Source organism: Acyrthosiphon pisum, chromosome A1 (genome assembly GCF_005508785.2).
Source record: "Acyrthosiphon pisum isolate AL4f chromosome A1, pea_aphid_22Mar2018_4r6ur, whole genome shotgun sequence".
Taxonomy (NCBI): Eukaryota; Metazoa; Arthropoda; class Insecta; order Hemiptera; family Aphididae; genus Acyrthosiphon; species Acyrthosiphon pisum.
Genome location: NC_042494.1, coordinates 43,981,583 through 43,995,163, shown reverse-complemented (window position 1 = coordinate 43,995,163; position 13,581 = coordinate 43,981,583). Strand labels below are relative to the sequence as shown.

Here is a 13,581-nt window from a genome sequence, read left to right as displayed (position 1 = left end):
TTCGTTCAGAATCTAAAAAAAAGGTGAAAATTAATATTATGATGTTTATGGTGATAATTATCAGTTATCACTTTTCAGCTTATTATATAATATTTTAAATAATATATGAGGTTTAAACATAATATGTTGTTTAAACAACACATGTCTTTAAACAGCTTAAAAGTTAAAATGATCCATAATATTTTTCAAAATTATGCGGGCAGACGGATGACCTAACAAGTAATTTTAACCTTGTTAATTAAAGTAACACATTTCTAGTGGCTCCGGTCGCCACACTCAAGGGACCTCCTTTCGCCTACCGGCTCCGGTCACTATACTCGATGACCAGTAATATAAGTTTTTAGAGGCTCCCTACGCCTACCGGCTCCAGTCGCCAAACTCGAGGTCCTGCTGACCTCTTGCTGGATGGGGGCTCGGCCCCAAACCCCCCGGGGCTTAAATAACAAACCCTGTGGGGTAGGGGAGGGAAGGCGACCCCTTTGGGGTCGCAGGGGGAGAGCATACCTGCCCTGCGGGCAGACGGACGACCTAACAAGTAATTTTAACCTTATTAATTAAAGCATTTCTAGTGGCTCCCGTCGCTATACTCGATGACCAGTAATTTAAGTTTATAGAGGCTCAGCCCCTAACCCCCCCGGGGCTTAAATAGCAAATCAATTACCATTTAAATTTGTACCTATATATTGTTTGCAGCTATAGTCGAAAATCTTGGCTTTAATATCCCTCGACTTGGTATGCAAAACCACCTCAAGTAGGTAGTAGGGTCAATAAGAATGTTAATAGGTGAAAATTAAAACTCAGCATTTTACGGGTGGTAAAGGGCGGTGACTACGTGTGTTTCGGCACTCGTCGCTATTAAATATGAAATGCTATTTTTCATTGTTTACGTGCAAAAACTTCAAAAGTAAGTTCTGATCACACCAATGTATTGTGCGTCAAAAACCACATATTTTGATAAAATGAATGTCGAAAAAAATCAATTCTAAGTATTTTTATGAAAAAAATTCGCATTTTGAAAAAAATCTACTTTTTGAAGTTTTTCACCGATAACTTCAAAACTAAGTCCGTCCGACCTTTTTTTTTTACATTCTTATTAAGCACCCCAAGACACACATTTTGGAAAAAAAAAAACCTTAAAAATCGATAGGTTGCTAAACTAGAATTATGCCGAAAATGCTTAGGTACATAAACATTTGATGAACAATTAAGTAGGTATTTAAGGTTATTCGTTTCTGAATTACAACTCCGTATAATATACAACATGATAATAATTTATGAGAAGATTAAAATATAAAACAGTAAAGTAGTTATACTAATAGTTAAAGTACACTACACTACCATAGTACCATGACAAAATAAACAAAAATATAATTTATTTTGTCATGTACACTATTATATTAGTACGGCTACGGCCTACGGGCTAATAATATAGCACGACGTAGAGAAGATGCGTGACGTAATTTTGGATAATCAAAATAACATTGTGAACAGAAGACGTTTAGGAATGCTATTAACACTTTTTTCAAGGTTGGCTACTCTAGTAGAGTTTATCAAATAAAACAAAGTAAATACTAAATGATAACGTTCAGCTTCAGGTAAATAATAAATAAAATCAATAAATTTCGTTTTTATTTGAATGATAATTTTATTCCTTGTTAATGAATAATGATTAACAAATGTTTACATTTATTTGTTATATATTGTGGTTTCTTTTAGAGTGACAAAATTGTAATTTGTCAAAATATTTTAATTAATTATTGCATTCATTTTTATTAAGTATAATATTTTAATGTGTAATAAATGGAAAACGCCAAGGGTCCAACATCAACACATACAAAACCTTCGGAGAACCAGAACGATAACAAGGAAAACAAATTGCATTCGTTGAAAGAAGTTCCAAAAAGAGGATTTGTTCAAATCAAAGAATCATTTAGAACATTGAAAAATGTTAATAGACAACCAGTTAATATTAAAGGTATAAACATTATTAACATACTTAATGGTTAACTATAATGTTAAATTATTATTTGTAGGTGTACTGCCCATTTACTAAAGCATAACTCTTAAATTTTTTATATGTATTAACAAACCAATTATTTTTTAAACCATCTTCTAGTAATACTTAATTATCTACACCTATAGAGTTAATGACAAGGATATTTTCCACTCATCTAATGTTTTAATTTACCTACTAAGGATTAAATTAGCTAGAATGGTACGAGTCAAATATTTTTGCTGTATATTACTAGTTTATAACTTGATATATGATATATAATATCTTCCTAAACTCTGTCATTGTTGTCATAAATAATATAGTTTATAATAGTTGTTAAACAAATAGTTAATGGTATGATAGATTTATTAAATCTTTATTTGTTTAATTTTTGTATTTTACCCTCGGTTGTACCACATATAATTTATATTTATATTGGGCATTCTGGTAACCTTATATTTGATATTTGAATATTTTCAATTTTAATAATTACAATCAATGATGTTTATTTTTCTTTGAGACAAATAAACTTAACATTAGGTAACACAATACAATTATATTATTATATTATTAAATAAAGTGATGCCTACATATTATAACTACTTAAATTATTAATTAACTTACCATAGTATAATATTACATGTATTTCATTAATTTAATTGAACAATTTAAAAAATAGTAGTATTTTTCAATGCCCTAAAAAAAAATACCTATCTATGCAAAAGTTTTTATGGTTTATTATATTTTAATTTTATTTGTAGCATGACTAGGTATGAAAATATTCAAAATAAATGAAGAGGAAAAAATTTAAAATTGATCAAATAAATCATAATAATAAAGATGTACCTATAAATTATAATTGACATTAGTTATATTAAATATTAATATATTATATTTTAATAAAAAATATAATATGCATTTAAAACTAAATTATTTAGTAGATAGTTAATTTTACTGATCAGTGATCTACTGATATATTGATAGGACAAAGTTCAAAAATATAACTGTCTACTCATGCTATATAGTCAGGTTGACTTAGTAACAAATTAGAAGGAAGATGCAAAAGTGTATAAAAAAGATTGTGTATGCCTGAATATATTTAAATGTCTTATTGATTAGGAAATGCCTAATTAGAAGGGACACAAATAATATATTTTTTTTAAAAGAAAGGGACTCAGTCGCCCCTTAATTCAAGCACTGTAAATAGTTTAAAGTTTGAATTTTACAATGATTTATGTATAGGTAGATATATTATTTAAAATAGAAGGTACTTACTTACTACTTATTTGTTATTTAAGCATAAAAAGAATTGTTACCTTATGTTTTAGTTATTTTATTAACTCTAATTTTAAAAAAATGAACCGGATTTTTTCATCAGAATAAAATAAAAAAATATGTTAGGTAATTTATTTTCATTTATCTGGACAATTTTTAGCAATTGAATAGTATCAATATGCATGTGCTTTAAATCAATACTAATCAATACGTTTCCAAGGCATACAGCTATATTCACGATTTATTTTCTAGTTTAGGTTTGCATACGTCTATTTTAATTTTGTCGTGAATAATAAATTACAAGTTACTACTAAAAAATTAAAGCATTGATAAGGGGTGCCGGTGGTAGGCTACGGAAATCTCTGAGGAAGGTGTGTGACGTTTGTTGCGTTGTTGTTTGTATAATAATATACGTCTAAAAAACGTAAAATAATTATACCCTCTCGTCCTTTTAAAACAGCATAGTACGAATAAAACGCGCGTTGAATTTTAACAATATTTATATTGACAAAGCGCGACACATACGTTTTTAAATATATGTACACACTTACACAATACATAGGTTATCGACTGAATTCAAAGTATAAATTAATAAATTGCGGTCGATCAAATAACAATAATGCGATTGCGATATTTTTCAATCGGACCCGGGCGATATCATATCGTGCCGCGCGCTGTTGTCTCGTACGAGTCGTACATAAGTATATTATTATTATCAATAGGTATCGGCGATTTCACCCGCCTACTTGTCGGAGACCATCACAAAAATATAAAATGGTTTTTTTTTTTTACAAAATCATTTACCCCTTGTCATAGGCGGTGGGGTTGTTGAACGAAAAACCTTCTTAACGCGACACGTTGACGTCTGTCGTCCGAGACTTCGAGCACGGTTTAAAAAAAAAAATATACCTACCCTTACAGGGGTTGCGTGCAGTGGAACTTTCTCGCCATGTTGCCGTACAGACTGAGTAATATTGATTAAATTTTGCCACTGGGTGGATAGCCCGTCAACCCCCTCCCCCGTAACAGCCGTACGCGAGTTTACCCACAGTTGGAAACGTTTCCGTGAGCGTTTTCGATAGGGTCGATAGGGAAGAATTCGCGGACTTCTTCTGTCTGTCCGACAATGTACGAAATTCGTATCGCCCAACATTCGACAAACAGACACATCGCACGACACTCGTAATTTTTATTCGGAACCATGCAAACCCTGACTCTTAGGCGGAAAACCAGTCCGTTTAAATGTAAGTTTCCCATCATTGTTGTCGCTAAAATTTCATTCGATTTATCGTACGAACAGAGTTTATGGTTAATGTACATTTTGTTTCTAAAGATATAATAATATTATATTGTATTGGTACGCGGTTTTAGATCTCGCGCAACAATGCATTGTTATTATTATCTATTATTAATAAGATAATATATTTTTTTATTTTTTTTTTTATAGCTGACAAAGGTGGTGCTATACGATTTATGGGTGATGGAGTTAGTTTCAAAGCCAAACTTATTGGCGTATTGGAAGTCAATGAGGCTAGAGGGGATAGAATGTGCCAAGAAGCGCTGTTTGACTTGAAGATGGCGATAAGGGCTGCCGGAGAGCACAAACAGCGCATTACCATAAATGTAGCAATTGATGGACTTAAATTGAGGGATGAAAAGACTGGGGTAGGTGGAAATTATGAATTTATTTAGAATGTATTTAAATGATTTTAAAATTACAGGATTGTTTATATCACCATCCTATACATAAGATATCATTCATAGCACAAGACATGGTAGACTCTAGAGCATTTGGATACATATTCGGTTCCCCTGACACCGGTCATAGATTTTTTGGTATAAAAACAGATAAAGCTGCTAGCCAGGTAATGTCGAAACATGTTTTTGATTAATATCTGTAATTCAAGCATGTTTTATTTTCAGGTTGTCATTACTATGAGAGATCTTTTTCAAACAGTCTTTGAATTAAAAAAACAAGAAATAGAAATGACTAGGCAGCAACAAATTATGAAAGGCAGTGGACTTTATCTTGAAGCACTCGCTAGTACAGCATCAAAAGTTGATCACGTTAGTCCTTAAATATATTTAACCTGTTATCAGTCATACATACCTTTTATGATATTCTTATTAATCTATAATTCATTATTATTGTACAATAGGCTAGTTGTAATGATGATGGCTCTAAAAGATTCAACCGTGATTTGTCAAGTATGGAAAAATCTGAGTTTAAAAATACAACTCCAAATGCTAATGACCTATTGAACTTGGAACTTGAACTAAATAATTTACAACAAGGGTTGTCTCAAATGGAAAGTATTACCCCACCATCAGCTGACCCTTTTGGAGATTCATTTATTGTTATTCCGTCTGTTGCGTTAACAAAATTACCACCACCACCAAGTTCTGGAGAGCGAAGAACACGTAATAGTTCAGCAACTTCAAGTTCAGGACAGCCTGAAAAACATTGGTTCGACAAAGAAACTGAAAGTATTTTCAGTATGACAAACCCTAGTGAAGTTCGTCAATCCCTCCAAGCATCTGATTTTAAGGTAAGTTATTATTTTCTATTATTAAACAACTAACTATTTTTAAAAAAACTACACTTTCCTTTATTGTCAAATATTTTTGTTAATATAGACATAATATATTATTTTAATTTTTTCTATTTTTATAATTTCCTTAATAACAATTTCACAAAAGACTGAAAGGTGAAGACTGAAGGTGAGGTACCTACTTGTTTTTTATTGCCCACCACGCTCACATCTGTATCGAAATATTTTTTATATACTGTTACAAAAATTTTAAATAAAAGTAAACTATAATATACTGTTTTACAATATTATGTAATAATTTAATATAATTGATTAATATTTCATAATAATATGTAAATAAACACTAAAAAATAAGACAATTTGCTGAAGTTCCTTAAATGTAAGACATTTTATTTATGTTAATGATATGTAAATGTATTACCAGTATTAAATATTGCAGAAAATAACTCATGAAAATTAATTTCAAACAATATTTTAAAATAAGTTAATAACATTTTTTTATAGGTATTCCACGCTTGAAATTTCACATACAATAAATCACAAGCCGATAATATACTAAAATATTATATGATTTATTGATGTTTTTTCCATAAATAGATTTATAGATCACATACTAGACTTTCATACACATAATATGTCGAGATATAGAGAATTATCAATCATGAATATCAAATCTTAAGATTTAAGACTGCTGATGTAGGTCGCCTAGTGATGGGCAAATATATTTTATATGGCTTGGTGGAGCAATAACAAACAAGTACCGAATATTTAATTATTTTATAAGCAACTAATATACTCGGAATATTATTATTATAATGCTTATAAGCAATTTTTTTTTTTAAATTCTTATAATTTTAAAATTTAAGACATCCTTATTTTTCTGAACAATTAAAAATGTAAACTACTTATTTCCATTTAGTGTTCATAAACTTTTGAATTATTTTATAATTTCATATTTAAATTTTTATCACAATATTGAATACAGTAATAGTTTCAATATCAAATGTTGAAAATATTTATCAGATAAATGTATTCAATAGATAAACAATTAAACAACGATTCTGTATAAAAGTAGTTATTATTTAATTATTTAAATGTGACCTTTTTTTACAGTAATAAGTATGAAAACTCTATTTTTACCATTCTCTGCTTCAGACGTACTATTACGTATTTACGTCCCTGTATTTTATAATATTCTAATTTTCAGGTAACCATACAAGTTTTGTAAACCATGGTTCACATTATTTTAAACTTAAATAATTGGATCATACAAATCTCAAAATTAAAATATTAAAAACAATTTATAAAAAATTTAAAAAAAAAATAAATATATTTTACATAGCATATACCGGTTGCAGTGGATAAATAGTGTGGCAGTGAAAAGGTTAACCTCATACAATTAAAATTATTTTATTAAAAATTAAAAATTTCTAAAATAAAAATGTTTGTACAATTAAGATTTTTAGTCCATTTTTTGTTAATGGTAGGAAAAATTATGGGAAAAATGTCTAATGTTAGCTATGTAAAGAAAAACTTAAATATATTTCTAACTGAAAAATAATTGAAAAAATTTGAAAATTTTTTCATGGCTTTTAGTTTTAAAAAAATCAAAATAGTTGAAAATTTAACTGTTTTTAAAAAATGCTAAAATAATTAATATAAATAACAAATATTTAATTAAAATTTTATTTTTTTTCACTGTTTTTCTACTTCTCCCGACGCTTCTCTATTCCCGAACACACTAAATTCATTATCAGAAAAGATGCTGATGTCGAAAATTGAGCATTTTTACCACCAAAAATTATCATTGTAAATACAAAATGAATGTAAATGAATCAAAAATATTAAAAACAAATGAAAATTGACCAAGTAAAGGCAAATTAAGTTTTCAACTATGTTAACAAAACACTACTTGCATGATTTAATCGATCTCAATTTTTATTACAATCTGTATATATCTAATTATGGGTGGAGCTTTACAAAAATGTATTTTCAATATCATATCTTGAGATTAATGCAATTTTACTTGATTCCAAAAATCGATAAGACATTAATAATCTGTTGATATAATTTTGTACCATGGTGTTTTACGATTTAGATACTTAATTACATAGTTTTGCAGCTTCTAACTTTCATTTTTTTGAGAATAACATTTTACCATGTCATATGTAATTATGTACTGAGAACATAGGTATGAATCATTTTTCAAATGTAAAACAAAGTATTGTATTAATAAATAAAATACAATAGACTAATTTATATTAATAATGAAAAAAAACAAGTTTAAAATTTGGTTGTAATATAATATTATTTATCTTATATAACAAATAAGAAAATTGTAATGTTATATTTTATTTTTAGGTCATTGAATCAACTAACCGCACGAGTCCAACAATTAAGTGTGATGCATTTGATGTTTTTACTGAACTAGATCCTTTAGGAACTGGTCGTAGTAAACCTTATGTAGACAAGAAAGACTTCTTTCAAGAGCTCAAAAATCCTCCAAAGAAAATATTAAATCAACTTGCTGCGTATGAAAATGAAAAATTTTCAGAGCAACAACCTCAAAGTTTGCCTACAAAAACTGTGAGTGATTCATTTACTTCTGATATATCATTTAAAGATACTAGTGGACTTATTGAAGATCCTTTTAAAACTGATAATTTTGATAAATCTCATTCAAATTCTGTTGAAATGGAGTTTGCTGATTTTTCTTCATTTGAATCTCTGAAACCAGTCTCACCACAATTGCAACATAAATCTCCATTATTAAAAAGTGATAGTTCATCATCACAAAATTCTGCTCAAGGATTATTGAAAGTATCCCTTCCACCAGAAACACAAAAACCATATAATATATCTACATCACCTAAGTATAACTTAATGTCTAAAAATAGAACAAAAATAAAAATGAGAAAATCTCCAAGTCCAGATTATTATAGAAATGACGACCCAACTTCCCCTGATGATGATTATGCTATTATGAAATTGATGACTTTGCCTCAACGGATAGACATTGCTCCTGAACCTCCACCAAGACCTTCATCTTCGTTAGAGCCTCCACCTTTGCCACCTAAAAAACAACAAATACCTTCTAAAACGGTGAAACCAATACGTACACGTAATAGTCATTATGACTACATAGAAAATTATGTTAGTTCCTACAATTTACCATCTACACAACTAGAAAATGAAGCTCCACCATTACCATTACCATCTAGAAAACCAAAAAGTGACATTAAAAAAAAGAAAGAAGAAGTTGATTCGGAATATTATTTAGTACCTGTTTCAGTAAGAAAAACTAGCAGTGAATTAAAATCAAATGTGTCTACTTCACTTGATATAACATTAAGTCAATTAACAAAAACAGGGTTTAGTGATTTAGCAGATACCTTAAGAATATCACCCACTTCTTTATCCAAAATGACTTTAAAAGAATTAACTTTCCGTTTGTCCAAGTTAACTATCAACAGTAGTGAAGAAACCCAAACTATTCCTAAAAAGACTGAAGAAGATAAGAAAGAACCCGAAAAATCTTTATATGATAAGTATGCAGTATTTAGAGAATTATTAGACGAGGAAAAAACTAGTGAGACTGTTGTTGAAGAAAATGATAAATATGCAGCCCTCAGGGATATTCCAATAAAAGAACCCACGTATGAAGAAGAATCATTAGAAAACTTTCCAATAGAAGAAATTGTTGAATCAAATCAAAGCAATAATATTTCAGAACAAAGTGAAGTTGAATTAAATAACGACCAAGTATTTGAACCTGAAGATGAAAAAAATATTGATGTTGTTGAAACTAAGGAAAATTTAGAAGTTGATGAAGATGACGAGGATGATGATGTAAGAGTAGATTATGAAGAGGAAGAAGAAGAAGAAGATGAATATGAAGAAGAAAACTGTGCCATTAAAAATGATGATATAAAAGGAGTAGTTGAATGTGAAGTTTTAAAAGAAGATGTTACTACGGCAATAATAAATCCCGAACCGATTGAAAATAACACATGTCAAAAACTGTCTGATAATGCTCAATGTTGGGCAACTTTTGATGTTGAACCAGAAGTAATCAAAAACCCAAATTCTCCTTGGGCTGCAGATCGAGACCCACCAATAACTAAACCTAAAGTTAATTTGAAAAAAGTACCTTCGAATCGCAGTAAATGCTCATCCAGCTGGGATGATTGTGAAGAATCTGAAGATAATTGGGATCCAGCAAAAAGAAGTTTAGAAAGTTCAATTGAAGACTTCCCCCGAACCGTAAATGGTTGGAGCGATGGAGAATCTATGTATGAGGATGAACCTTATTATGAAAGAAAGCCTAATCGTAGAAGTAATCGTAAAATATCACCTCGGCGTCGTGAACCATCTCCATGGGATGAAGGGACCAGATATAATGATGAATGGGAGTCACCGTATATGATTCCACATTGGAGAGTTCCACATATGGATGACGAACGGAGAAGGTCATCAAAAGATGATAAAAGACGTGTTTACACGCGGCCCGACATTGATAGAAGAGTTCAAAAATTACCATCTACTCCAAACTGGGAAGATGAAAAATACCAAAGGCTGATATATGAAAGGCGAAGGAGATTTCTTGAAGAACAATATAATTGGGATCGATATGGGCCCCCAATTCCAAAAGGCTTCAAAAACTATTCTAGGCCTCCTATTGATAATAGTGATGATGAGGATGTAAAAATGCGGTATAGATTACCAAAAAAAAATCGATATGTTTCTTCAACGACACCCAGAAAACCAAGGAGATCATACCACCGTCGAAGTGATGGCAGTGATGAAGACCACAATATTCCACCTAGAAAGCCATATAGCCAAGAAGAATTGGATTTGAGTGAATCTGAATTAGAACAAAATTGGTCCAGAAGATCAAAAAATAAATGGTCTTTGAAACGTAACCAGACATCTCCTTTTGATGATAATTTTACACCCAATAGCCCCGATTCTTCCTTATTTACTAAAACTATGAGTACTTGCTCTGATTTGGGATATCTTACTAAGCCATCTCCGTCCACTAGTTCTAAAACAAATAGAAATCCAAGAAAACCAAAACGTTCAGATAGTGGTCATAGGTCTATTGATTCAAACTCTAAAACTGAAGGAACAAAGCGTTCTCCATTTGAAGATGATTTTACACCAGACAATGCTGGCAAAGGTAGTATGTCAAGTGAATTCAGTTTTAAAGACGATGATGTTTTTGTGGCAAAAGATATAAAAATCTCACAAGAAGAACTATCTAACTCACCTAAAGAGATGAAAAAATCAGAGTCCATAAACATATTTTCTAGAAATACAGACCCGTTTGAGGATGATGATTTTTTTAATCAGGAAGTGTCTAGCAAACCAAATCTGGCATCTCTGGATGAGGCTGTTTCTGATCATGAAGGTGATGAATGGAAAAAGCGGCCTGATCGAACAAAAAACGAATGAGACTATCGTTATGTGGTCCAGCCTAAACTAAAGGGGGCCACTAGTAAGTTCAGAAAAGTTTTTAAAAAAGTTAATAAATTTATGAACAAATTGTTTTAATTAACTTTTTTTAACCCAATACTGACCAACAAACTACTTTTCATTTTAATTATTACCTACTGTAATAGAGTTAATTTATATGTAATGCGTACCTTAACAAGTCTTAAGTTTTCACATTTAAATACAGTTTTTTTTCTATACACACATTATAGAACCAGTTTTCATTGTTGCCATCGAATCTTATATCTGTTTATTCACAGAAACTGCTTTGTTTGTTTTCACCGTCATTGTTGGAATTGTAATCTCAATAAGTTTTTATACAGCAATAATTGTTTTCAGATGTGTGTGCAATACTAATATTACTAATAATATTAACAACTATTATTTTTATTATAATTAATATTATCGTACATTAATGGCAATATACTCTTGACATAGATTAATATTGTACATACATGAAATACTGTATTATGATAGATTTTTATTTGTTCTTCTGTATTATTTAGTTTTTGAGTTATCCTTTAAATGTTTCTGTTGAATTTTCTGTGTATAATTTTGTTATAAGTATCTTTGTTATACGTTAAAAGTTAATTAATTTTTCCTGTTAGCTATTACCCTCCGTTCATCGAAAAATTTTGTACTTAATCTATGTTCTTAGTATAATAATATGTATCGATGTTCCTTTAAAATAGTATTGTGTTTTGTGAATTTTTTTAATCGCCATTTATAATTTTAGAAAAATGTTCACCAAGATTGTTTTTAAAAAAGTCTCCATTAAACTAATTGTATAAATGAAAAATGTTAATAATAATATTATACATGGGTAATGTTTAACACAAGCAGATTAATCCAACAAATGCATGAAAGATAAGTTATTATTGTAGTGCCATATATAATTTTTAATAATGACAGGAAATTGATTGAATTTTTTTTTTCATTTTAAAACAAATGATTCTTAGATCCATTTACGTATTGTTCCCTCAAATTATTGAAAATGTATTGTACAACTAATGTTGAATTTGAAATTCTATGTGTCTATTGTTTCAAAATTATAACGATTCAAACAATCTACATAATACAAATGTTATTCATGTAAGATTTACAGTTTTTTTTTTTTTACTTATTTGTTAACCAGTTATACATTACCTATTTGATGTTTTAGTTTGTAAAATTAGTTGATTACATCACATTATTATGTTGAACAAATGTGTAAAAATGTTTAGATACATTATGTTTTTGTCCAAAAATAATTTTAATGTGAAATTATTTATGTTTACACGAAAATAAATGTTTATAGGCATAGGGTGCGCCATTTTACCACCATATATTTGTTAAATTTTGTATTTACTTTATAAAATTGTGTTTTAAAAAAAAAATTTATATGAGAATTTTTGGGAATACATAACGCTCGTGTTGCCACCTGCTGCAAGGTATGACCATTGATTATAAATACTAGTATCATACTAGTGTCATAATCAATGGTATGTCATGAATTCTTACGACAAAAAATTATTTTAACCGCCACATTTTTTTTTATTTGCAAACCATGCAAAATATTAAAATAAAGGTACTTATTGATGTGTCGATGGAATAAAAAACCTACCAGTTCTATTCTTCATATTTTTTTAGGAATAAGAATTTACTCATAATATAAACGTGTATTGCACAGTTTTAGCAAAATATATTAATATCCAATTGTGTGTTGTATATTATAAATGTTTGGACATTTTACGAAAAATTGGGAAAAAGTCAAAATGTGTGTACCCAGCACAAAAATATATTTTTGTTAATTAAACATAGGTAATTAAGTTTAGTCTAAATTTGATAATGTATTATGTATACATGGAACATTACACTTTAAAAAAAAATGATTGCCTGCACTCAATTTTAACACAGAAAATAGAACAATGTGCCCCCTCCCACACCGCCACTCAGTTCAAGATCAAAATTGTTATCAATAGGTAATAATATGATATGCCATTTATATTATACCTAAAATATTACAATATACACTTAAAAAAAATCTAACTTAGGCAATTGGCACCCTTTGCCCGTTCGCGAGCACCCTCATATTTTTAGAACTGTCAACTGAATGGAGTTATGGAAACTCAATTATTTATGCAATTTTAATTTTTTTTTAACAAATATTAATCTGTATCTATAATAATTATAAGGCGTCATAGATAGGCAACCAATCACTTAGTTTTCACCTCACCCAAATATTAAGGGGATCCGTCATATATTAATATTATTTTTTTCAGTAGTTGG

At 29.4% G+C, this 13,581-nt stretch overlaps 1 protein-coding gene across 2 annotated transcripts; it reads left to right on the top strand.

Annotated features, from left to right (window-relative positions):
• Positions 1-1,630: 1,630 nt before the first annotated feature.
• LOC100161833 (protein disabled) lies at positions 1,631-12,638 on the top strand. 2 transcript variants are annotated; one of them, XM_001945672.3, is made up of 6 exons: positions 1,631-1,975; positions 4,716-4,933; positions 4,990-5,133; positions 5,192-5,335; positions 5,428-5,817; positions 8,182-12,638. In XM_001945672.3, exons 1-6 carry the CDS (start codon positions 1,801-1,803, stop codon positions 11,272-11,274), a joined length of 4,164 nt encoding a protein of 1,387 aa, XP_001945707.1. In that variant the 5' UTR covers positions 1,631-1,800; the 3' UTR covers positions 11,275-12,638. The 2 variants fall into 2 exon arrangements, with proteins under 2 accessions (XP_001945707.1, XP_003245329.1); XM_003245281.4 differs by lacking the exon at positions 1,631-1,975 and adding an exon at positions 3,450-4,512.
• The last annotated feature ends 943 nt before the right edge of the window (positions 12,639-13,581 follow it).